At 49.8% G+C, this 21,818-nt stretch overlaps 1 protein-coding gene and 1 long non-coding RNA gene across 2 annotated transcripts in view; one reads left to right on the top strand and one right to left on the bottom strand.

The window, feature by feature from the left end:
- Positions 1–162: 162 nt before the first annotated feature.
- LOC311439114 (uncharacterized protein) lies at positions 163–11,670 on the top strand (the record flags this gene model as incomplete). Its single annotated transcript, XM_084524420.1, has 10 exons — positions 163–166; positions 4,656–4,784; positions 5,148–5,771; positions 6,213–6,488; positions 8,248–8,301; positions 8,402–9,677; positions 9,806–9,855; positions 9,955–10,021; positions 10,108–10,383; positions 11,291–11,670. 4 exons carry the CDS (start codon positions 163–165, stop codon positions 6,320–6,322), a joined length of 867 nt encoding a protein of 288 aa, XP_084380546.1. The 3' UTR covers positions 6,323–6,488; positions 8,248–8,301; positions 8,402–9,677; positions 9,806–9,855; positions 9,955–10,021; positions 10,108–10,383; positions 11,291–11,670.
- A 2,990-nt stretch (positions 11,671–14,660) lies between these two features.
- Positions 14,661–21,818, bottom strand: part of LOC311439247 — a 302,979-nt gene continuing 295,821 nt past the window's right edge. Inside the window, exon 2 of the long non-coding RNA XR_014694623.1 lies at positions 14,661–14,847. This is a non-coding gene — a long non-coding RNA (uncharacterized lncRNA). The remainder of the gene's footprint in view (positions 14,848–21,818) is intronic.

The following is a 21,818-nucleotide window of genomic DNA, read 5'->3' as shown; positions in this document are numbered from 1 at the left end:
AGGGTAAGTGTTAGGGTAAGGGTAAGAGTAAGGGAAAGGGTAAGGATAAGGGTTAGGTTAAAGGTAAGGGTTAATATAAGGGTAAGGATAAGGTTTAAGGTTTAGGGTAAGAGTAAAGGTATGGGTAAGGTTAAGAGTAAAGTTTAGAGTAGGAGTTACGATATGGGTAAGGGTAAGGGTAAGAGCAAGTCTAAGAGTTAGAGTAAGATTAAGGGTAAGGTTTAGGGTAAGGGTAAGTGTTAGGGAAAGAGTAAGGGAAAGGGTAAGGGTAAGGGTAAGCCTAAGGGTTAGGGTAAGGGCAAGGTTTAGGGTTAGGGTAAGTGTAAGGGTAAGGGTAAGGGTAAGGGTAAGGGTAAGGGTAAGGGTAAGGGTAAGGGTAAGGGTAAGGGTAAGGGTAAGGGTAAGGGTAAGGGTAAAGGTAAGGGTTAGGGTTAGGGTTAGAATAAGTGTAAGGGGAAGTGTAAGGATTAGGGTTAGTGTTAGTGTAAGGGTAAGGAGAAGTGTAAGGTTTAGGGTAAGGTTTAGGGTAAGGATAAGGATAAGGGTAAGGGTAAGGGTTAGGTTTCGGTTAAGAATAAGAGTAAGGGAAAGTGTAAGATGTAGAGTAAGGGTAAGCGTAAGGGTAAAGATTAGGGTAAAGTTAGGGTAAGGATAAGGGTAAGTGTTAGGGCAAGGGTAAGGGTAAAGGTAAGGGTGAGGGTGAGGGTAAGGGTTAGGTTTAGGGTAAGGGTAAGGGTAAGCGTAAGGTTTAGGGTCAGGGTAAGGGAAGTGTAAGGGTTAGGGTAAGGCTTAGGTTAAGGGTAAGTGTTAGGGTAATGGTTAAGGGACAGCATAAGTGTAAGGGTAAGATTAAGATTTAGGGTAAGCTTAAGAGTAAGGGTAAGGGTTAGTGTTAGGGTAAGGGTAAGGGTAAGAGTAAGGTTTAGCAAAAGTGTTAGGGTAAGGATAAGGGTAAGGGTTAGGTTAATGTTTAGGGTTAGGGTAAGGGTAAGGGTTAGGGTAAGGATTAGGGTAAGGGTAAGAGTTAGTGTAAAAGTAAGGGTAAGGGTAAGTGTAAGTGTTAGGGTAAGTGTAAGGGGAAGCATGAGGGCTAGCATAAGGGTTAGGGTAAGGTTAAGGGTTAGGTTAAGTGTTAGGTTTAGGGTAAGGTTAAGGGAAGGGTTAGACTAAGGGTAAGGGAAAGTGTTAGGGTTAGGGTAAATGTAAAGGTAAGGGTAAAATAAGGGGTAGCATAAGGTAAAGGGTAAGGGTAAGTGTAAGGAAAAGGGCTAGGGCAAGGATAAGGGTAAGTGTAACAGTAAGGGTAAGGGAAGGGAAAGGGTAACATTAAGGGGAAGGGTAACATTAAGGATAAGGATGAGGGTAAGGGTAAGAAGGGTTAGGGTAAGGGTAAGGGTTAGGTTTCGGTTAAGGATAAGAGTAAGGGAAAGTGTAAGGTTTAGGGTAAGGATAAGGATAAGTGTTAGAGCAAGGGTAAGGGTAGGGGTTAGGGTAAAGGTAAGGGTAAGGGTAAGTGTAAAGGTTAGGCTTAGGGTAAGAGAAGTGTAAGGGTTAGGGTAAGCATAAGTGTAAGGGTAAGGGTTAGGGTAAGAGTAAGCGTAAGGTTAGGGTAAGGCTAGTAAGTTAGGGTAAGTTAGGGTAAGTGTAAGGGTTAAGGGTAAGTGTTAGGGTAATGGTTAAGGGTAAGCATAAGTGTAAGGGTAAGATTAAGATTTAGGGTAAGCTTAAGAGTAAGGGTAAGGGTTAGTGTTAGGGTAAGGGTAAGGGTAAGAGTAAGGTTTAGCAAAAGTGTTAGGGTAAGGATAAGGGTAAGGGTTAGGTTAATGTTTAGGGTTAGGGTAAGGGTAAGGGTTAGGGTAAGGATTAGGGTAAGGGTAAGAGTTAGTGTAAAAGTAAGGGTAAAGGTAAGGGTAAGTGTTAGGGTAAGTGTAAGGGGAAGCATGAGGGCTAGCATAAGGGTTAGGGTAAGGGTAATGGTAAGGGTTAGGGTAAGGATAAGGGGTAGGGATAGGGTAAGTGCAAGGGTAAGTTTTAGGGTAATGGTAAGAGTAAGGTTTAGGGTAAGGGTAAGTGTAAGGACAAGGGTTAGGCTAAGGGTTAGTGTAAGGCTAAGTTTTAGGGTAAGGTTAAGGGTTAGGGTAAGGGTAGGTTTAAGGGTTAGGGTAAGGGTAAGTGTTAGGTTAAGGGTAAGGGTAAGGGTTAGGGTAAGGGAAAGGGTTAGAAAAAGGGTATGGGAAAATGGAAGGGTAAGGGTAAGTGTAAGTGTAAGGGTAAGAGTAGGGTTTAGGGTAAGTGAAAGGGTAAGAGTAAGGGTAAGGGTAATGGTAAGGGTTAGGGAAATGGTAAGAGTAAGGGTTAGGTTAAGATGAAGTGTAAGGGTAAGGGTAAGGGTAAGGGTAAGGGTAAGGGTAAGGGTAAGGGTAAGGGTTAAAGTAAGGTTCGGGTTAAGGTTTAGGGTAAGGGTAAGTGTTATGGTAAGGGTAAGGGTTAGGGTAATTCTAAGGGTAAGGATTAGGGTAAGGGTAAGGTTTAGGGTAAGTGACTGATAAGGGTTAGGGTAAGTAAAGGGTAAGGTTAAGGAGAAGGGAAAGAGGAAGGGGAAGGGGAAGGGGAAGGGGAAGGGGAAGGTTTAGTGTAAGGATAAGTGTAAGGTTTAGGATAAGTGTAATGGTAAGGGTAAGGATAAGGGTTAGGGTAAGGGTAATGGTAAGGGCAAGTTTAAGTTAGAGGGTAAGGGTAAGAGTTAAGTTAAGGGTAAGGGTAAGGTTTAGGTAAGGGTAAGTGTAAGTGTAAGGATTACAGTTAGGGTAAGCGTAAGTTTTAGGGTATGGGTAAGGGTAATGGCTAGGGCTAGGTTTAGGGTTATGGCAAGGGTAAGTGTTAGCGTTAGATTAAGGATAAGAGTAAGGTTTGGGGTAAGGGTTAGGGTAATTGTAAGGGTAAGGGTAAGGGTAGGGGTAAGGGTAAGGATTTGGGTAAGGGTTAGGGTAAGGCTAATCATAAGGGTAAGTGTTAGGGTAATTGTATGGTTAAGGGTTAGGGTAAGGGTAAGGGTAAGTGTAAGGGTAAGAGTAAGGGTTAGGATAAGGGTAAGGTTAAGGGTTAGGGTAAGGGTAAGCATGATGTTTAGGGTAAGGTTAAGTGTAAGGTTTAGCGTAAGGGTTAGAGTAAGTGTAAGGTTTAGGGTAGGGGTAAGGTTTAGGGTAAGGGTAAGGATAATGATTAGGGTAAGTGTAAGGATTAGGGTAAGTGTAAGGGTAAGGGTAAGGTTTATGGTAAGTTTAAGGATCAGGGTAAGGGGAAGGATAAGAGTTAGGGTAAGGGTTAGGGAAAGGCTAATTTGAAGGGTAAGGTTTAGGGTAAGGTTAGGGTTAAGGTTTAGGGTAAGTGTAAGGGTTAGGGTAAGGGTAAGGGTGAGGTTTAGGATAAGGGTAAGAGTAAGGATAAGGATAAGGATAAGGGTAAGGGTAAGGGTAAGGGTTGAGGTTAGGGTTAGGGTAAGAGTAAGTGTTAGGGAAAAGGTAACGGTAAGGATAAGGTTAAGGTTTAGGGTAATTTTAAGTGTCAGGTTAAGGGTAAGGTTTAGCCTAAGGGTAAGTGTGAGGCTAAGGGTTAGTGTAAGGGTAATGGTTAGGTTAAGTGTTGTCCTGGTTTCAGTTAGAACAGAATTAATTTTCTTCCTAGTAGCTGGTGGAATGCTGTGTTTTGGTTTAGGATGAGAAGAGTGCTGATAACACCCCGATGTTTTAATTGTTGCAGAGCAGTGCTTATACCAAGCCAAGGACACCTCAGCCTTTCGCTCTGTCCTGCCAACAGGCAGGCTGGGGGTGCAGTAAGAACTGGGAGGGGACAGACCCAGGACATGTGACCCAAACTAGCCAAAGGGGTATTCCATAGCATCTGACGTCAGGCTAAACAATACATAGGGGTGGCTAGCCGGGGGGAGGGGGCCGGACTGCTCGGTTAGGCTGGGCATCGGTCAGCGGGTGGTGAGCAATTGCATTGTGCATCACTTGTTTGTACATATTATTATTTTTTTCCTATTATCACCATTGTATTATTATTATTATTATTATTACTTTTGTTATTATTATTTTCCTGTCTTATTAAACTGTCTTTATCTCAACTCACGGGCTTCACTTTCCATTTCTCTCCCCCGTCCCAGAGAGGGAGGGGGAGGGTGAGCGAACGGCTGCGTGGTGTTTAGCTGCCGGCCAGTTTAAACCACGACAGTCTTTTTGGCGCCCAACGTGGGGCTCGAAAGGTTGAGATAACGGCAGATCTGACCAGAGCGTGTTAAACTAAAATTGGTGTAAGTATTAGACCTGCTTAATAGTCACTTGTCATAATGCTGATTGCTTTAATCTCAACTCTGCTGTGCCTGTTTTCCAAATTGAGTATTATAGTACATTATTTTCCGTATTTGCTCTCTGTCATGTTGTTTATCCTCTCCGGGCCCTGGTTTCAGATCATTATGGTACTGAGTGTTGTAGCAATGGCTTATGAGACGATGAGATATCTGGTCATGACTCTAACTTGGTATTTGTACTCAGTAACATCATCGACTCTGTATTTTGGAAACTGTATCTTGGAAACTATTAGCAATTATACCTATTGTTTTTTTCCATTAGGGAGTCAATCTGTGGAGGGGAAAGGGGAAGATATTTTTTCTTACTTGATTACTCTCCCTTTCTCCTTCACCACCCCTGTATCATCCTGGATCACTCTGCCTTCCTCCTTCACCACCCTCTTATCCTCCAAGCTTGTTACAATAGCTCTCCAAGGTATTGAATATTCTTGGGATACTCAGATCAGCATAGTCTTGTTGTTCTGCCTCCTGAATGCACTTCAGATTCTGCTTAAAGTTAAACAACTACTTAGGAAGCTCATCCGGAGATCTGCCCGGAGGCAGTATAGTTGTGGGTGTCAGGGAGTATGGGAGGATATGGGCAGGCATCTAGAGCAGTTGGCACCCCCAGTGTTTTGGAAATTCACCCCTGAACAACTGCAAAATCCTCAAAAACTGGCAGAATGCTTGAAAAAAAGGTGTCATGATTCTGGCAGTTCCAAAGTAACACAAATAATTGTAACATGCTGGGGCCTGGCTCATGCCTATCGAGCTGCCATTGATACTGCTATCAACTTAGTGACAGACCCTGCGGCCACTCCAAGCCCCGTGACAGATCCAACGGCCACTGTGACCCCTACGGTGGACTCTTCAGCCACTCCTGTTCCAGCTCCTGCAGCCGCTCCAGTTCCAGCTCCTGCAGCCGCTCCAGTTCCAGCTCCTGCAGCCACTTCAGTCCCAGCTCCTGCAGCCGCTCCAGTTCCAGCTCCTGCAGCCGCTCCAGTTCCAGCTCCTGCCGCTACTCCAGTCCCAGCTCCTGCAACTGCTCCAACTCCAGTTCCTGCAGCCGCTCCAGCTCCGGTTCCTGCAGCTGCTCCAGCTCCTGCAGCTGCTCCAGCTCCTGTGGCTGGGTCAGAGAAAAGAGCTGTAGCAGTGCAAGTTGACCCTGCAGAGGGTATTCCAACCCCTGTGGCAGACCCTGTAACGGGGTCAGAGAAACGAGCTGTAGCAGTGCAAGTTGACCCTGTCGAGAAGGTGAAAAAATGGTATAGAGATTCAGGTCGTTTAGAACGCAGAGAGTCTTCTGCCAAATCTAGGTATAGAGATGACGGAGACGACGACGACGCTGGCCCATCAAGGATTCAGGAGGAGGAAGATGAGGATGCTGAAAAATCAACAGTAACTACCCGAAGCCTAAACGAGCGTGAGTTACGAGATGTGCGAAAAGATTTTGGTCGCTGTATAGGTGAGCAGCTTGTCACCTGGCTCTTCCGATGCTGGGACACTGCATGATAACATCGGGGTGTTATCAGCACTCTTCTCATCCTAAGCCAAAACACAGCATTCCACCAGCTACTAGGAAGAAAATTAATTCTGTTCTAACTGAAACCAGGACATCTATAAGTGTAAGGGTTAGGGTAAGGGACAGATGTAGCAGTTGTTGTGTTGTAGGTCTCACTGTTACTCTAAGCATCCTCTCTTTGTCTTTTAGAGGTGTTGTAGCTGTTTGAAGAGGGTAGATGTAAGCATCTGCCTCGGGGGCTGGTAAGTGGGCAGAAGTAAGGGAGCAGATGAGAGTAACTGTCCTAGCTGTGCTGTGGCTTTGGATGCTGCCTCTGCCTATGCTTTTCTTTTTCTTTTACAGGTGTCTCGCACAGGCTCAGTGGGGCCAAACTGCACTCTGAAGAGCAGCACGAGAAGGGCAGGCTGGTCAAGAGCTGGGTTGGAGCAGAATGGCCAAGTAGCACAAAGTGACTATGAAAAGTGTCCGTCTTGCTTTGCGGGTGCCGTGGCAGGCTCTCCACAGAAGTGGCTGAGGATTTGAGATAAGGCCAGAGAGTGACAAGGAGCGGCACGTGCAGGGATGGTTTCCAAGCGCTGCAGTGGCTTTCTCTTCTGTTCATCAGGTGCCACAGGCAAGGTGGGTTGTAATATCAGTCTTTATAATAAACACACTGATGGCAGTGTGTTTCCTCAGGTGAAGAGGTGTCTGGAGCCCCATTTCATGTAGCCTGCGCGTGCCTTGGGGAGGAATCCTGCTTTCCAGCCTTCCCTAAAGCTAAGTTTGGCTTGAAATGCCCTATCTGTGTGTTGGGTGGGGTTGTACCTTGGCATGTGTGTGGTATGTGCATGGGGATGGCTTTTAAATCAGTGCAGCAGGGGAACGGGATCCAGTAACAACGGGGTAAAGAGGCCATGGATTCATCCTTTTCAGCCTAGCGTATGCCAGTCAGGGCAGTTCCAGTATGTGTTCTATGGTGTATGGTTGTTTCTGTGTACTATAGTATCCATTACCAGGTCTTGTTCCCATAGTTGTTGGCTTCTGCAGTGCTTGCTGAGCTCCATATCATGGGTCTTAAATGTATTGTTGGCAAGGGGATAGTAATGAAGCAGTTTTTGTCTTTCATTGGGACTTAGAAAGGCTGATCTCTCTCAAGTGATTCAAAGATCGAAGCTGAAATTCCTTTAAGTGGTATATTCTTTATTGCAGCGCTGGATGCACGGGGGATCTCTCCACCTATCGTGCATACCTAAAGTGGAAAGCAGTCTTGAATTTACACAATCAATCTATCAATATTCTACAAGCGCCTATACATATTCATTACCTATCCCCGCCTTCCCTCGCTTCTTATGCTAATTAGCCTTTTGGCACCTTGCGCCTGCGTAGAGCCTCCCAAGAATTGCAGGCAGGGGTCTTTGGGAGGAAGACCCCGAGTCTTCCTCACAGTGTACTTTTCACCTTTGGTCAGGAATCTGCTGAATTGGCATGTTTCTTAATTGCGAGAGCTGGTTGTTGCTAATTCTCCCATTTGTTGTATCTTTATAATGAATTCCAATGTCCAGTTTCGAGATTTATAGTCCTTACATTTGTTTCTCTGTCTGTCTGCCGCTTCCTTATCATGAGTTCCAGTGTCTTGTTTCGAGATATACAGTCTTGTCTGGGAATTGTCCTTGCCTCCCCAATGTCTATTACCCTTGCCTCCCTAACGTCTCCTTAATCACAAGAGCTTGATGTTGTCTGCTTTTCTTCATGGTAGCCATCATGGCCCTCAGTCTCTGGCTTGTGTGTGTTCGTGCTCATGTACCGTTTGGGAGCCTGGCTCCATGTGGTTTGGGGTCCCTGTTCTGAAGTTTTTGACTACTGTTTCTGGTTTGGTGGGAGGGATGGCTCACTGCTTTGCTCTGGCTGGCCCGCCCTGCGCCGCTTCCCTCCCCCTTCCGCCGCTGCGTGGTGCCGGCCCGCCCCCACCTCGCCGCCCCTCCCGCCACCGCCGCCGCGCCGTGCCGGTCCGCCCTGTCCCGGCCGCATTGGAGTTGTGAGCAGGTGGATAAGAAGATCTAGTGAAAGAGAGGTATTGCAGCAGGTGGGCTGTGCCTGTGAGGTGCCTGAGGATCTGCCTTTTTTTTCTTTTGTGGCTGCTTCTTGCAGTCTCGGAGAGGTGAATCCTCTCCGGAGTGCTGAGGAAAGGCGGGAGGGTCGTCAGCCCAGTCAGTGTCCCTAAGCAAGGGTCCCCGTAAGGCAAGTCTCTGAAGTGCTTCCCCTCTGTTTTAGTGGTGCTGTGGTAGGCGTTGCTCAGAATCTGCTGAGGGTCTGAGGTGAGGCTGTTTGGGATAGAGGAGCAGTGTGGTGGGTGATTTGTTGAGAACACAACGATCATTTAATCCCTTTGTTTTCCCAGGTGGTGTGGGTAATACTGACTGCACTGTTGGGGCTTGGACTCGAAGAGGAACAGGTGAGCACAACTGTATGTTGCACCAGTAGTAGTCAGCATTGCAGAGGAGGTGGGCATCAGGGCCGGCATGCTAGTGAATGCTGGTACTCTGTTTTTGCAGATGATGATGAGCCCGGCAATTGACTAAGATGTCTCTCAGTGCCTGTGCATTTTTTGAGGTGGAGGGAATTTACCATCCAGCAATCTGACAGCTAAGTTGAGTGGCACCTGGTATTTGCATATCTGGGGTGGCTAATGGGAGCTGGGAGCCAGAGCAGCAGGGAGCCAGCGGGCTGAATAGACATGGTGCCACGGTGAGGGTGGTTCAGGCTGGGTCACCAGGCTAATAGAAGAAGCAGGGGGTATTTTGTAGCGTGAGTGCGTGCGGCAGGCAGGACAGTGCCCTTCTGTTGATCTGTCTTGTAGTGTTGCTTCTGCTGTGTGTGTTCTGAGTTATGCTCTCCTTGGGTCTTGATATCCTCCTTGCTTTTTGCACTGGACTGATTAGACAGGGGACTTGGTAGCTGCGCCAAAGGTCCTAAATGCTTGTTTTGTCATCATGGCTCTGATCGGAGCACTTCTTGTCTTGCAGTCGCTGCTTAAAGTGCAGAACTGTTCCAGGTCTTGTGCATCATATTCAGTTTCAGATCACATGTTTCCATCCTCACTCTTGCAGAAGTCATCTGGGCCGCATCAGGAGCTCTTGCTTGGGAATTCATTTCCTAAGTGTCTTCCTATGGGGTTTTCAATCCCCATCCTTCTGGTCTCTTGTCTTAAGGGCAGGCTTTTTATGCCTCCATCATCCCAGTTCTGGCAGTTGCTTCCAGTCACATGTCATGACATTTGAGTCTCTCCTTGGGTCTGCTGCAGAGCATCTGTTCTGACTTGCTGTTGCTGTAGGGCTTTCCTCTGGGGCTCACTTTTTCTCGTGCCTTGTGTTCTGTGTTTTGTTTGTGATGTTTGTGGTGTGCCTGTGTGTGGCGTGTATGTGTTTGGTCTGGAGCTGTCCTGCCTGGCAGTTAGTGATGATAGCTAACGTGGCAGTCCGTGGGTGTACTAATACATTGTACTGTCTGTTTTGGCAAAGACATCTGGGCTGCCTCTGGGTTCGTACTGAAGGGCAGCTGACACAGTCATCTCTGTGGAGTTTGGCAGATGTGGAGGTGGGAGAGTTGAGCTGCTTTTGAGCAGCTGCTCACATAGTGCTTGAACAGTGTGCTTGAGGAGGTCTCTTGAATCTTGAAAGCTTACAGATATGGCGTTTTGAAATTTTTTATTTCTTTCCTGTCCCCAGTAGAGTGTAAACCTTAGGAGGCACCTGTCACAGGAAAGAGCTCCTTCTGGAACTGTCCAACACTTGGTAGGCAGCTCGGTGACTGGCTTGATCTACTTTCCAGGTGCTGAGGCAAGGGGGCTGCTGTTTTGAAATGATAACGTTGTAAATGGGGTCCCTTGTGTTATTGAGGGATAGGTGGTTATGCTGGCAGCTGAATGATTGTCTTGTGACTGTTTTCATTTGTTAAAGCTGAAACACAGTGTACAACACGGGACTTGACCAGAGCTGCTTTTGGCAAGGTGAGCGATGAACAGATGTAGCGGGTACTTTAGGGGTGCAGTTGTCACTGCAGTTACTTAACTACACAAAATACAGTAAAAATCCTGTTTATATTTCAGAGGTGTTGTAGCTGGCCTAAGAGAGCAGATGGAATCATCTGCCTCGAGGGCAGGTGAGAGAGCAGAGGTAAGGGAGCAGATGAGAGTAACTGTCCTAGTTGTGCTGTGGCTTTGGATGCTGCTTCAGCTTATGCTTTTCTTTCTCATTCACAGGTGTCTCGCACAGGCTCAGAGGGGCCAAACTGCACTCTGAAGAGCAGCACGAGAAGGGCAGGCTGGTCAAGAGCTGGGTTGGAGCAGAATGGCCAAGTAGCACAAAGTGACTATGAAAAGTGTCCGTCTTGCTTTGCGGGTGCCGTGGCAGGCTCTCCACAGAAGTGGCTGAGGATTTGAGATAAGGCCAGAGAGTGACAAGGAGCGGCACGTGCAGGGATGGTTTCCAAGCGCTGCAGTGGCTTTCTCTTCTGTTCATCAGGTGCCACAGGCAAGGTGGGTTGTAACATCAGTCTTTATAATCACAGGAAAGCAGGCCACTTGAATGCCACAGAGCATCTGAGAAGGATGTTCTAGCAGAAAAAAGCTTGTCTGGCACAGCAGAGCCTGATGGCAGTGTGTTTCCTCAGGTGAAGAGGTGCCTGAAGCCCCATCCTATCTAGCCTGCACACACTTATCTGAGAATGAAAGCTGCTTTCCAGTAATTCAGAAAGTCAAGTTACATCTCAGCCTTGAGCATCTTGGGCTTTTGCCTGGGCTTTTGAGCCTGTCTGTAACATTTGGCACCAGCACTAATACTTTTTTTGGTGTATGTTTAATGTTTGGGGCCTGTGTCTGGGATTTGGGACCTGACTCGAACCAGTGGGGCTTTGTCCTGGGTTTTTGTGCCTGCCTGTAGAGTTCAGGGCCTGTGATTAGGCTTTTGGGGTCTGTGTCTGGGGGTTGGGGGGTTGGGGCCAGTGTCTGGGGGTGAGAGGGGAGCTGCTTGTAGACCATTGGGGCCAGTGTTGAGGGGGTTGGGAGCTGATTGTACACCTTTGGGGAGTGCCTCCGGGTGTCTGTGTCTGTGGGGGGGTGTTAGGAGCTTCTTGTACACTGTAGGGGTCTGCATCTGTGGGGGAGGATTGGGAGCTACTTGTACACTCTAGGTGTCTGCATTGGGGCCGGGGGGGGGGAGGGGTTGGAGCTGGTTGAACACTGTAGGTAGTGTAATACACCATAAAAGTTTGTTCATTGTCTTTTGTATTATAAAAACAAGGAGTTCTGTTTGAGGAGCGGGAGTTGCGAAAGCTCCCTGCTGAAGTAAGGAGCTGTATAATGCTTGGCTAGACACTATGAAAATTCTTTTGCTTAATGTAACAAAAAAAAGAACCCCCTCCCCTTCTCTCCTTCTGCATCTCAGTTGCCTCTTTTGTTCAAAGACACTGCTGCAAAGCTCATGTAACCATCTCCTGATAAGTTGCTAAACTAGTGTATCAACATCCTGCCTTCCTGTCTCACGCTGGGCCAACATGACCAAATAAAAAAAAGAAGTTGAACCACAACGCCGAGGAAGACTACGGCCTTCATCTTCACAACCACCAGAGGGACAGAGACGACCCCCTAGCAACAGTGCACGCAGTCACAGAATATACCAGGATGCGCTGCGTAATCCCAGAATTACCAAGATATTAAAAGGGACCCTGGCGGGGGTGAGGTGCGCGCCGTTGGCGGAGCCGAGACTCCCCGGCCGCCCAGCGCTGTTTTGCTTGCTGTTGGCTTACTCAGTGAATTCCATTCTATGGTTAATACAATGCTCTCTGAAAAATTAAGGGGGCAATTTATAACAGGTAGGGGCCTGCTTCTGGGGGGGGTTGGGACCTGCATCTGGGGGAGGGGTGGGAGCTCTTTGTGTTCCTTTGGAGCCTTGGGGGGGGCGGGGGGGGGGGTTGGGAGTTGCTTGTACACTGTTGAAGCCTGGGTTGGGAGGGAGGGGGGTGGGTTTGGAACTGCTTCTACACCTTTGGGGCTGGCATTGGGGTTAGGGTTTGGGTGCTGGTTGTGTACTGTAGGGGCCTGTGTTTGGGGGGGCTTGGGGGCCTGCGTCTGGGGGAGGGGTGGGAGCTGCTTGTACACCTTTGGGGCCTGCATCTGGGGGTGGTTGGGAGCTGCTTGTACACTGTAGGGGCCTGCATCTTGAGGGAGGGTTGGGGCTGTTTGTACACCTTTGGGGCCTGCATCTGGGGGGTGTTGGGAGCTGCTTGTATACTGTAGGGGCCTGTGTCTGGAGGGGGGCGGGCTTGAGTCCTGTGTCTCAGGGGTTTGTGAGCTGGTTGCACACCTCTGGGGCTTGTGTCCATGGGGGGTTGGAGCCTGCCTCTGGGTGGGGGGTTTGGAGTTGCTGGTGCACTGTAAGGGCCTGCGTTGGGGGGAATTTTGAGGTGGTTGTACACCTTTGGGGCCTGTGTCTGTGGGGGGTCAGTGCCTGTGTCTAGGGGGTTGGGAACTGCTTGTACAATGTAGGAATCTGTTTCTGCAGGGGTTGGGAGCTGTTTGTACAACTTTGGGGCCAGGATTTGGGGGTGGCTGGGAGCTGCTTGTACACTGTAGGGGCCTGTGTTTCGGGGGGCTTGGGGCCTCCCTCAGGGTGGGGGGGGTTGGGAGCTTCTTATATAGGGTAGGGGGCCTGCCTTGTGGGTGTTGGGAGCTGCTTGTAGAATTTGGGGCCCTGTGTCTGAGGGGGTGTTGGGGCCTGTGTCTCAGGGGTGTTGGGAGCTGGTTGTACACCTTTGGGGCCTGCCTGCCTTTGGTGGAGGGTTGGAAGCTGCTTGAACATGGTAGGTGGCTGCATTTGGGGGGAGGTGTTGGGAACTGCTTGTACAATGTAGGGATCTGCATCTGGAGGGGGTTGAGAGGTGCTTGTACACTGTAGGGGTTTATGCTGGGGGGAGGATTTGGAGCTGCTTGAACAGTGTAGGGGCCTGCTTTTGGAGTAGAGATGGGATCTGCTTGTATACCTTTGGGGCCTGTGTCTGGGCGGGGTCGGGGCCTGCATCTGGGGGGGTTGGGAACTGCTTGTACAATGCAGGCATCTATCTGCGGCGGGGTTGGGATCTGCTTGTACACTGTAGGGACCTGTGTCTGGGGGATCTTGGGAGCTGTTTGTACACCTTTAGGGCCTGGAGGGGGGGGGGGTTGGGGCCTGCATTTTGGAGGGTTGGGAGCTGCTTATACAATATAGGGAGCTGTGTCTGCGGGGGTTGGGGTCAGCTTGTAGAATTTGGAGCGTGAATCTGGGGGTGGTTGGGAGCTGCTTGTACAACTTTGGGGCTTATTTCTGGGGGGGCTTGGTGCCTGCATGTCGGGGGGGTTGGGGCCCATGTCTCGGGGGGGTTGGGAGTTGGTTGTACACTGTAGGAGCCTGCGTTGGGGTGGATTGGGAGCTGTTTGTACAGTGTAGGGGTCTCCCTTGCAGGGGTTGGGAACTGGTTGTACACCTTTGGGGCCTGTCTCTGGGCGGGGGGGGTGGAGCTACTTGTACACTTTTTGGGCCTGTATTTGATGGCGGTTGGGAGCTGCTTGTACACTTTTGGACCTATGTTCAGGGGGGTTGGGAGCTGCTCATACATTCTAGGTGCCTCTCTTTTGAGAGGGGTTGGGGCCTGCATCTGTGGGTGGTTGGGAGCTGCTTTTACACTTTAGGGGTCTGGGTCTCGGAGGGGGGTCTGGGCTGTTTATACACCTTTGTGGCCTGTGTTTGGGGGGGTGGGTGTCTGTGCCTGGGGGAGTTCGGAGGTGCTTGTACACTCTAGGGGCCTCCATTTGGGGGTCTTTGGGGCCTCCCTTTGAGGGGGAGGGAGTTGGGAGTTGGTTGTACACCTCTGCGTCCCATGTCTTGGAGGGGGCGGGGGGTTGGGACCTGTCTCTGAAGGGGCGGGTTGTGAGCTGCTTGTACACCTTTGGAACCTGTGTCTGGGGGGGGGGCTGGGTCTTGGGCCAGTGTCTGGGTGGAGTCCAGTTCCTGGGAGGGGGTGGTGGGATAGGAGCTGCTTGTGGGCAGTTGGGGTCTGCATTTGGTGTGGTTGGTGCCTGCTTCTGTTGGCAGTTTGGGGCCTGCTTGTAGACTTCTGCAGCCCAGGTGTGGGGGCTTTTCTGTAACGTTTGGGGTCTGCATTTTTGCTTTGGGATGCATCTTGAGATTTTGAGGCCTAGCTGTAGCGTTTGGGGCCTGCATCTGGGGCTTTTCTGTAGTGTTTTGGTCGCGTGTTTGTGATTTGGGGCCTGTATCCAGGGTTTTGCCTTTTTTGTAGTTTCCATCTTTGTGTCTGTGTTTCATTGTTGGTTGTCTGGGGTTAGGGGCAGTTTGGGGTTTGGATTAAGGTCAGTGTCATTAGCGTTAGGGGGTTGATAATAAGGGTTAGGGTTGTGGTTAGAGTTGTTAGGTTTAAGGGGAATAAGGATTTCAGGGTAAAGGGATCATGCATGCACCAGTGGGAGGGTTCGGATTCTGGGAACTAATTATAATAACCCTGCCTTTTCTAGAAGTAGTAAGTGTTATAAGTTGCCCCCTTAATTAATTTTCAGAGAGCATTGCATTAATAATAGAAAGGAATTTATTGAGTAAGCAACAGCAAGCAAAACAGCGCTGGGCGGCCGGGGAGTCTCGGCTCCACCAACGGCGCGCACCTCACCCCCGCCAGGGTCCCTTTTAATATCTTGGTAATTCTGGGATTACGCAGCACATCCTGGTATATTCTGCGACTGCGCGCACTGTTGCTAGGGGGTCGTCTCTGTCCCTCTGGTGGTTGTGAAGATGAAGGCCGTAGTCTTCCTCGGCGTTGTGGTTCAACTTCTTTTTTTTATTTGGTCATGTTGGCCCAGCGTGAGACAGGAAGGCAGGATGTTGATACACTAGTTTAGCAACTTATCAGGAGATGGTTACATGAGCTTTGCAGCAGTGTCTTTGAACAAAAGAGGCAACTGAGATGCAGAAGGAGAGAAGGGGAGGGGGTTCTCTTTTTTGTTACATTAAGCAAAAGAATTTTCATAGTGTCTAGCCAAGTATTATACATCTTACTTCAGCAGGGAGCTTTTGCAACTCCTGCTTCTCAAACGGAACTCCTTGTTTTATAATACAAAAGACAATGAACAAACATTTATTGTGTATTACAGTAAGGAATATGTATTAGCCTAGGAGCATAAAAACCGGCCGCCTGCTGTAACTTGTGTGCGTCTTGGTGGAGCAGAGACTCCCGGCGCACCCAGCGCTGCTTGCTTACCTCTATTCATTTAATAAATTGTAAACTTTAATTGCAATCCTATTTGGGACCCAGTCATTTATTACAAGTGGGGGCTTGTCCGGGAGGGCTTTGGTTCCTGAATTCTGATTTGATCTAGGAGAGGCACCCCCACCATTTGGTGGCTGCTGTTCGAGTCGGGTCAGGACTAATGGCATCTTGAACTTGAATAAAGGTAAGCAAAGTTCTTGATTTTTTTTTTTTTTTAGCTCCCTTGCCAGCTGCAGCACTATATTTTGCCCGTAATTCTGCGTGTGAAGATCCGAAGGACGATGACGGAGTCGTAAGCATTTAAAGCGTATACCGTTTGTTTGGGTGGGATTCGGTTGCCTGTGTGTGTAAGAGTGTGACTGAGATGGAACTTAGTTCCAAAGCGATTGTGGAGCTCTTCTAACTGCGGTTCCAATCTCCCGCGAGGGACTTGACTGGTGAAGGACCGAAGTGGTCCTATAGGATTTGTGGGTGGGTGATAGGTCCTAAACCCTTTGCAAGACGCTCTTACTAAGGTAACCAAGGGCTGTGGGAATTGCCATAGTAAAATTCCGAGATGGGTCAGACAAAATCGAAGACCAGGGACCAGAAGAAAGGGAGCAAATTACCAGTCATACCACCAGAAAGTCCGTTAGGAATAATGATTAGAAATTGGAATTATAGGGGCCCCAGAAAAGGAAACAGTAAATAAAAAATGGTCCAGTATTGTGTGACAGAATGGCCAAAGGAGCCTTTAAGACTACATGTCTTTTGGCCTGTTTTTGGATCCTTCAAAGACTGGATTTGCCAGGCCTTAAATATCCATGTTAATTCAAAGGAACCTTTTAGCCAGGAAGAAAGTGATTATGCAGGATTATGGATCCGGAGGACTTCACGTCCTTTTCCAGCCTCAATATTTACACTAAAAGCAGATAAGAAATTTGAACAACAGGAAAAAAAAAAGAAGATAAACGTGAGCTGTTGGATAAGCTACCACCTCCATATCCTAACAGTCCACCCCCGGCGGCTCCCCCTCCGGTGGCTGTGATATCTCCACCAGTACCACCGTTGCCCCAGCTTCCACCACCAACAGCACCAGAATTAGACCGACCTCCGGCTGCATGCATGAGAAGTAGGACTGCCATATCTGAGAGAGCTTCTCTGTATCCCTTAAGGGAGGTAACTGGTGTATAACTGGTGTGCGTCTTGGTGGAGCAGAGACTCCCGGCACACCCAGCACTGTTTGCTTACCTCTATTCGTTTAATGAATTGTAAACTTTGATTGTAATCCTATTTGGGAGGTTTATTATTTATAATAACAGACAACCTTGTAAAATGCAGACAGCCAGAATCCTTACAGCAATTAGGTGGAAATCACGGCGTAAGAAACATCACCACCTCAAAGAGTAAAAACCTCAAAAGAAATGTGACTTGTAACAGGCCAGCAGCTGTGTATTTTCTGTGAAGCACCAGATTATGAACCTTGAATAGCACAGTTAATGGGGAAACAGGGGAGGGTCCCGGTCCTCGGCAGAAAAAAGAAAGTGTATAAATTGTGTATGGAATTAGTAGGCACCCTCCTGCTTGCGGGATGTCTGCCATTGTAATCTCGAATAAAAATGCTACTGTACTGAGATCCGCAATTTAGCCTATGTTATTGGCTACAGATTGATTCACGGTTTTAAGGTTTCAGGGATAGGGTGCTAGGGTTGGGTTTCAGGGTAAGAGTTTTCAGGGTTTATGTTTAGGATTTTAAGTTTTTTGGGTTGGAGTTTTAATGGTTAGGATTTTAAGGATTTGAGGGTTAGGGTTTTAAGGGTTTCAGGGTTAGCGTGTTAGAGTTTTAGAGTTTTTTGGGTTGTAGTGTTGATATGTTTTTTAGGGTTAGGGTCTTAGAGTTTTATTTTTGGTCAGTTATTTACGGTTAGGGTTTTAAGATCTTAATTTTTATTTTATTTTTTTTTTCAGATTAGGTTCTCCAGGGCTAGGGTTTTGAGTATCTTAATTTTGGGGGTTTGGCTTTTGAGCATCTTAATGTTTTCGGGATAGGGTTTTGAGCGTCCTAAGTTTTTGGGATAGGGTTTGGAGCTTCCTAACCTTTTTGGGTTAGGGCTTTGAGTGTCCTACTGTTTTTGGGGTAGGGTTTGGAGTGTCCTAATGATTTCGGGATAGGGTTTGGAGAATCCTAAGTTTTTGGGATAGGGTTTGGAGCATCCTAATGTTTTGCGTTAGGGCTTTGAGCATCCTAACATTTTGCATTAGGGCTTTGAGCATCCTAACGTTTTGCGTTAGGGCTTTGAGCATCCTAACGTTTTGGGTTGGTTTGGGTTTTGAGCATCTTAATTTCTGGGTTTGGGTATTGAGCATCTTAATTTATGGGTTTGGGTTTTGAGCATCCTAAGTTTTTGGGTTAGGGATTTTAGGCATAGGTCTTCAGGGGTTTAGTGTGGTAAATAGTTTGAGTTAGGTCTGTAGGGGTTTTTTTTAGGGTTAGGGCTTGAGGCTTTTTTTGTAAGGGCGGTAAGGGCTAAGGTTCCAGTGAGTGCTGGTAAATGTAGTTCTCGAGCACTCGGCCTGTGATTGGCCATGCCGGCTGTCCGGGGAATGCTGGTAGGTGTAGTTTTCCGGCACTGGGAGGCCATGTTGGGTGCCCAGAGCATTCCAGGAGATGTAGTTCTCGGGACTCTGGACTTCTGGGAGGCCATGTTGCATTCCCAGAGCATGCTGGGAAATGTAGTTCTTGGATTCGGGACTTCCGGGAGGCCATGTTGAGTGCCCAGAGCATACTGGGAGACGTAGTTCTCAGGAACTAGGGTTAGGGGCTAGGGCTGGGGATAGGGTTAGGGTTTAGGATGAGGGTTAGGGGTTAAGGTTAGGGGTTAGGGTTAGGGTTAGAAGGTTAGGGTTAGGATTACGGTTAGAGGGTTACAGGTTAGGGTTCGGGTTAGGGTTAGTGTTAGGGTTCGGGTTCAGGTTCAGGTTAGGGTTGGATTAGGGTTAGGGTGAGAGTATTAGGGTTAGTGTTACGGAATGGATGAGAGTATTAGGCTTAGGGTATGGGTAAGGGTTAGGGTAACAGTAAGGGAAAGAGAAAGAGTATGGGTTAGATTAAGGGTTAGGGTAAGGGTAAGGGTGAGGATGAGGGTGAGGGTGAGGGTAAAGGTTAGGGTAAGTGTAAGGGGAAGGTTTACAGTAAGGGTAAGGGTAAGGGTAAGGGTAAGGGTAAGGTCAATGGTAAAGGTTAGGTCAAGGGTAAGGGTTAGGGTAAGGGTTAGGCTTGGGGTAAGCTTAACGGTTAGCATAAGGGTAAGTTAGGGTAAAGGTTAGGGTAAGGGTAAGGGTTAGGGCAAGGGTCAAGATTAGGGTATGGGTTAGGGTAAGGGTAAGTCTTCGGGTAAGGCTAAGGGTAGACTTAACAGTTAGGGTAAGGGTAAGTCTTAGGGTAAGGTTTAAGGTTAGGGTTAGGGTTAGGGTTAGGGTTAGGGTAGGGTTAGGGTAAGTGTAATGGTTTTCATTTGTTAAAGCTGAAATGCAGTATGCAATATGGGACGTAACAGCCAGAGCTGCCTGTGGCAAGGGGAGAGAGGAACAGATGGAGCAGATGTTCTACTCCTAGATTTTTCTTTATACCTAAATAAAAGTTTGAGCTAATTCCAGATGAAAAAGCTTCAGTTACTTGCTTGGTTGTATTGTCCTTTCAATATTCAAAGCTGCAGCAAAAGCATGGGGATTGTTGCTTCTAGAAACACCCCAGTTCTCTTGTCTGCACTCAAAAAAAGTCACACAAAAAAAGCACCACAGCTGCTGTGCTGCTCTCTTCCTACTTCCTTGTGCTTTGCCCCTCCCCCAGGTGATTGGGTTTGGGTGCTGGATGGGGCCAAATGGTATATGAGCCCCAGGCATCCCCTTAGAGAGCTCCTTCTGCCTGGGCTGCTCTTTGGGGTTTGTTTTTCCTTCAGTCAGTTGCCGAGTTCTTTAGGTGGATCAGAGTCTATGGACTGATGCGTTTCCAAGTAGCGAGGGGTATGCACATCTTTTTGAGGTAACGACCAGTAGGATCTGTTAGAATAAACTAATGTAGTACTTGGTGCCTTTATTGCATGCACTTCTTTATCAGGTGAGTAATTGTTATAGCATGTTTACGGGTTAGGGCTTAGGGTTAGGGGTTAGGGTTAGGTTAGGGTTAGGGTGAGAGTGTTAGGGTGAGGGATAGGGTGAGAGAATTAGGTTTAGTGTAAGGGTAATGGTAAGGTTAAGGGTTAGTGTAACAGTTAGTTTAGGGTAAGGTTAAGGGTTAAGATATGGATAAGGGTAAGGGTTAAAGGGTTAGAGGAAGGGGAGGAGGAAGGGGAAAGGAAAGGGGAAGGGGAAGGAGAAGGGGAAGGGGAAAGGGAAGGAGAAAGGGAAGGAGAAGAGGAAGGGGAAGTGGAACGGGAACGGGAAGGGTAAATGTACTGGCCATCCCGGTGCCGGGGTTCAGTCCCATGCAGAGGCTAGCCGTCCCAAGCTCCCAGGTGCCTCCGTTCGGAGGCGAGGAAGCAGACCGTCCCGAGCCCCTTGGTTCCGGTCTTGGGAGACAATAGTGCTAGCTGCACCGGGGTCCAGAGCCAACCTCGGGTGTCTCGGAGACGACGATCCAATGGCACAGGTATCTGGCCACATACGGCGTGGTGTTTGCCGTGCGTTGAACGAGGTTGCTGCTGTCGAGACGTTCGGGGACCGGCTGTTCCGAAATCTGTGGACTGTGTCGGGCGGCATGCTGGCAGACTGTCTCGTGTCCTGGGTATCCAGCCTCGATCGGTGTGTTTTCCAGCCGTGACGTGAAGCGGGAGGCTGGTGTCTGCCGGCTTGGTGACTCGCCGTCCTGGAGACCGGGGTCCCATGCGGAGCAGCGGCCGGCTGTCCTGAGCCCCTGGGCTCTGGTCTTGGACGACAAGAGCGCTAGATGTACCGGGGCCCAGGGCCGACCTCGGGCGGTTCGGGGACGGGGATCCTAGTTCACGGGGATCTGGCCACGTTCGCTGCGGGGCTTGCCGTGCCTTGAGCCGGGATGCTGCTGTCGAGCAGTTTGGGGACCAGTGGTCCCACAATCTGAGGACTGCCTTGAACGGCATGCGGGCAGGCTGACCCGCGTCCTGGGTGTCCGGCCTTGATCGGCATGTTGGCCGGCCGTGCCGTGAAGCAGGAGGCTGGTGTCCACCGCTACTGGGACTTGCCGTCCCGTTTACTGGGGGTTCTATCCTGTGCGGATCGGCGGACGACCGTCCCGCGCTCCCAGGTATATCCGTCTGGAGGCACGGGAGCCGACCGTGAAGAGCCCCTGGACTCCGGTCTTGGGCGACAAGTGTGCTAGACATACTGGGGATCGGGGCCGAACCTCGGGTAGCTCGGGGACCACGATCCAAGTGCACAGAGATGCGGCCGCGTTCGGCGCGGGGCTTGCCATGCCTTGAACCGGGTTGCTGCTGTCGAGAGGTACGGGGACCGCTGGTTCCTAATTCTGCGGATTGTGTCAGGCGGCATGCGGACAGGCTGTCCTGTGTCCCAGGTGTCCGCCCTTGATCGTGTTTTCCGGCTGTGACGTGAAGCAAGAGTTTGTCGTCCGCTGGCTCGGGGACTGGCCGTCCTGCAGCCGGGAGTGTTCTGTCCTGTGCGGAGCGGTGCACAGCCGTACCGAGCCGCTGGACTGCTGTCTTGGGCGACGTGTATGCTAGCCACACCGGGGTCCGGGTGCCATCTCGGCCGGCTCAGCGAAGGCGATCCCAGGACCCGGGCATCCGACCATGAGCGGCATGGGTACCGGCCGTGCCGTGAAGCGGGAGGTAGTCGTCTCCTGACTCAGTGGCTGGCTGTACTGGGGACCAGGGGTCCTATCCTGTCAGGAGAGATGGCCATCCATCCCGAACCCCTGGATTCCGTTCCTGGCCGAAGTATTTGCTAGATGCACCGGGGTCAGTTCGGACCTTGGGCGGCTCTGGTTGGCGATCACAGAACCCGTGTGTCTGTCCACAGGCAGCGTGGGGCGGGATGACCCTAGCCCCTTGTTTCAAGTCTTGGGCGACGTGTGTGTGATTGCCGTAACGGGGTCCGGGTTCTACCTCAGGCGGATCAGGGACGGCAATCCCAGAACCCGGGTATCCATCCATGGGCAGCGTGGGAGCCAGCCGTACCAAGTCCCTTCGCTCCGTTCCCGGCTGAAGTGTTTGCTAGCTGCACCGCGGTCCGGGTCCCATCTCGGGCGGCTTGGGGATGGCAATCCCAAGACACGATTTTCCGGCCATGAGCGGCGTGGGTGCTGGCCGTGCCGTGATGTGTTTGGATGTTGTCCGGCGGCTCGGGGACTGGCGATCCCGGAGCCGGGTGTTCTGTCCTGTGCAGAGCAGCGCCCGGCCGTCCCGAGCCGCTGGACTGCTGTCTTGGACAACGTGTATGCTAGCCACACCGGGGTTGGGGTCCCGTCTTGGGCGGCTTGGGGAAGGTGATCCCTCGAGACGGGTGACCGGCCACAAGCGGTGTGGGTGCCAGCCTTGCCGGGAAGCAGGAGGCTGTCATCTGCTCACTCGGGAACTGTCCGTCCCCGAGACCGGGGGTTGTGTCCTGTATGGTGCAGCAGCCGTCCGTATGTGGACCCTGGGCTCCGGTCCTGGGCGATGTCTGCGCTAGCTGCACTGGGGTCTGGGTCGG

The sequence above is a fragment of the Aythya ferina genome (assembly GCF_964211825.1).
Source record: "Aythya ferina genome assembly, chromosome: 6".
Classification (NCBI taxonomy): Eukaryota; Metazoa; Chordata; class Aves; order Anseriformes; family Anatidae; genus Aythya; species Aythya ferina.
Note: the sequence above shows the minus strand (reverse complement) of the source record. Positions and strands in the feature narration are given on the sequence as shown.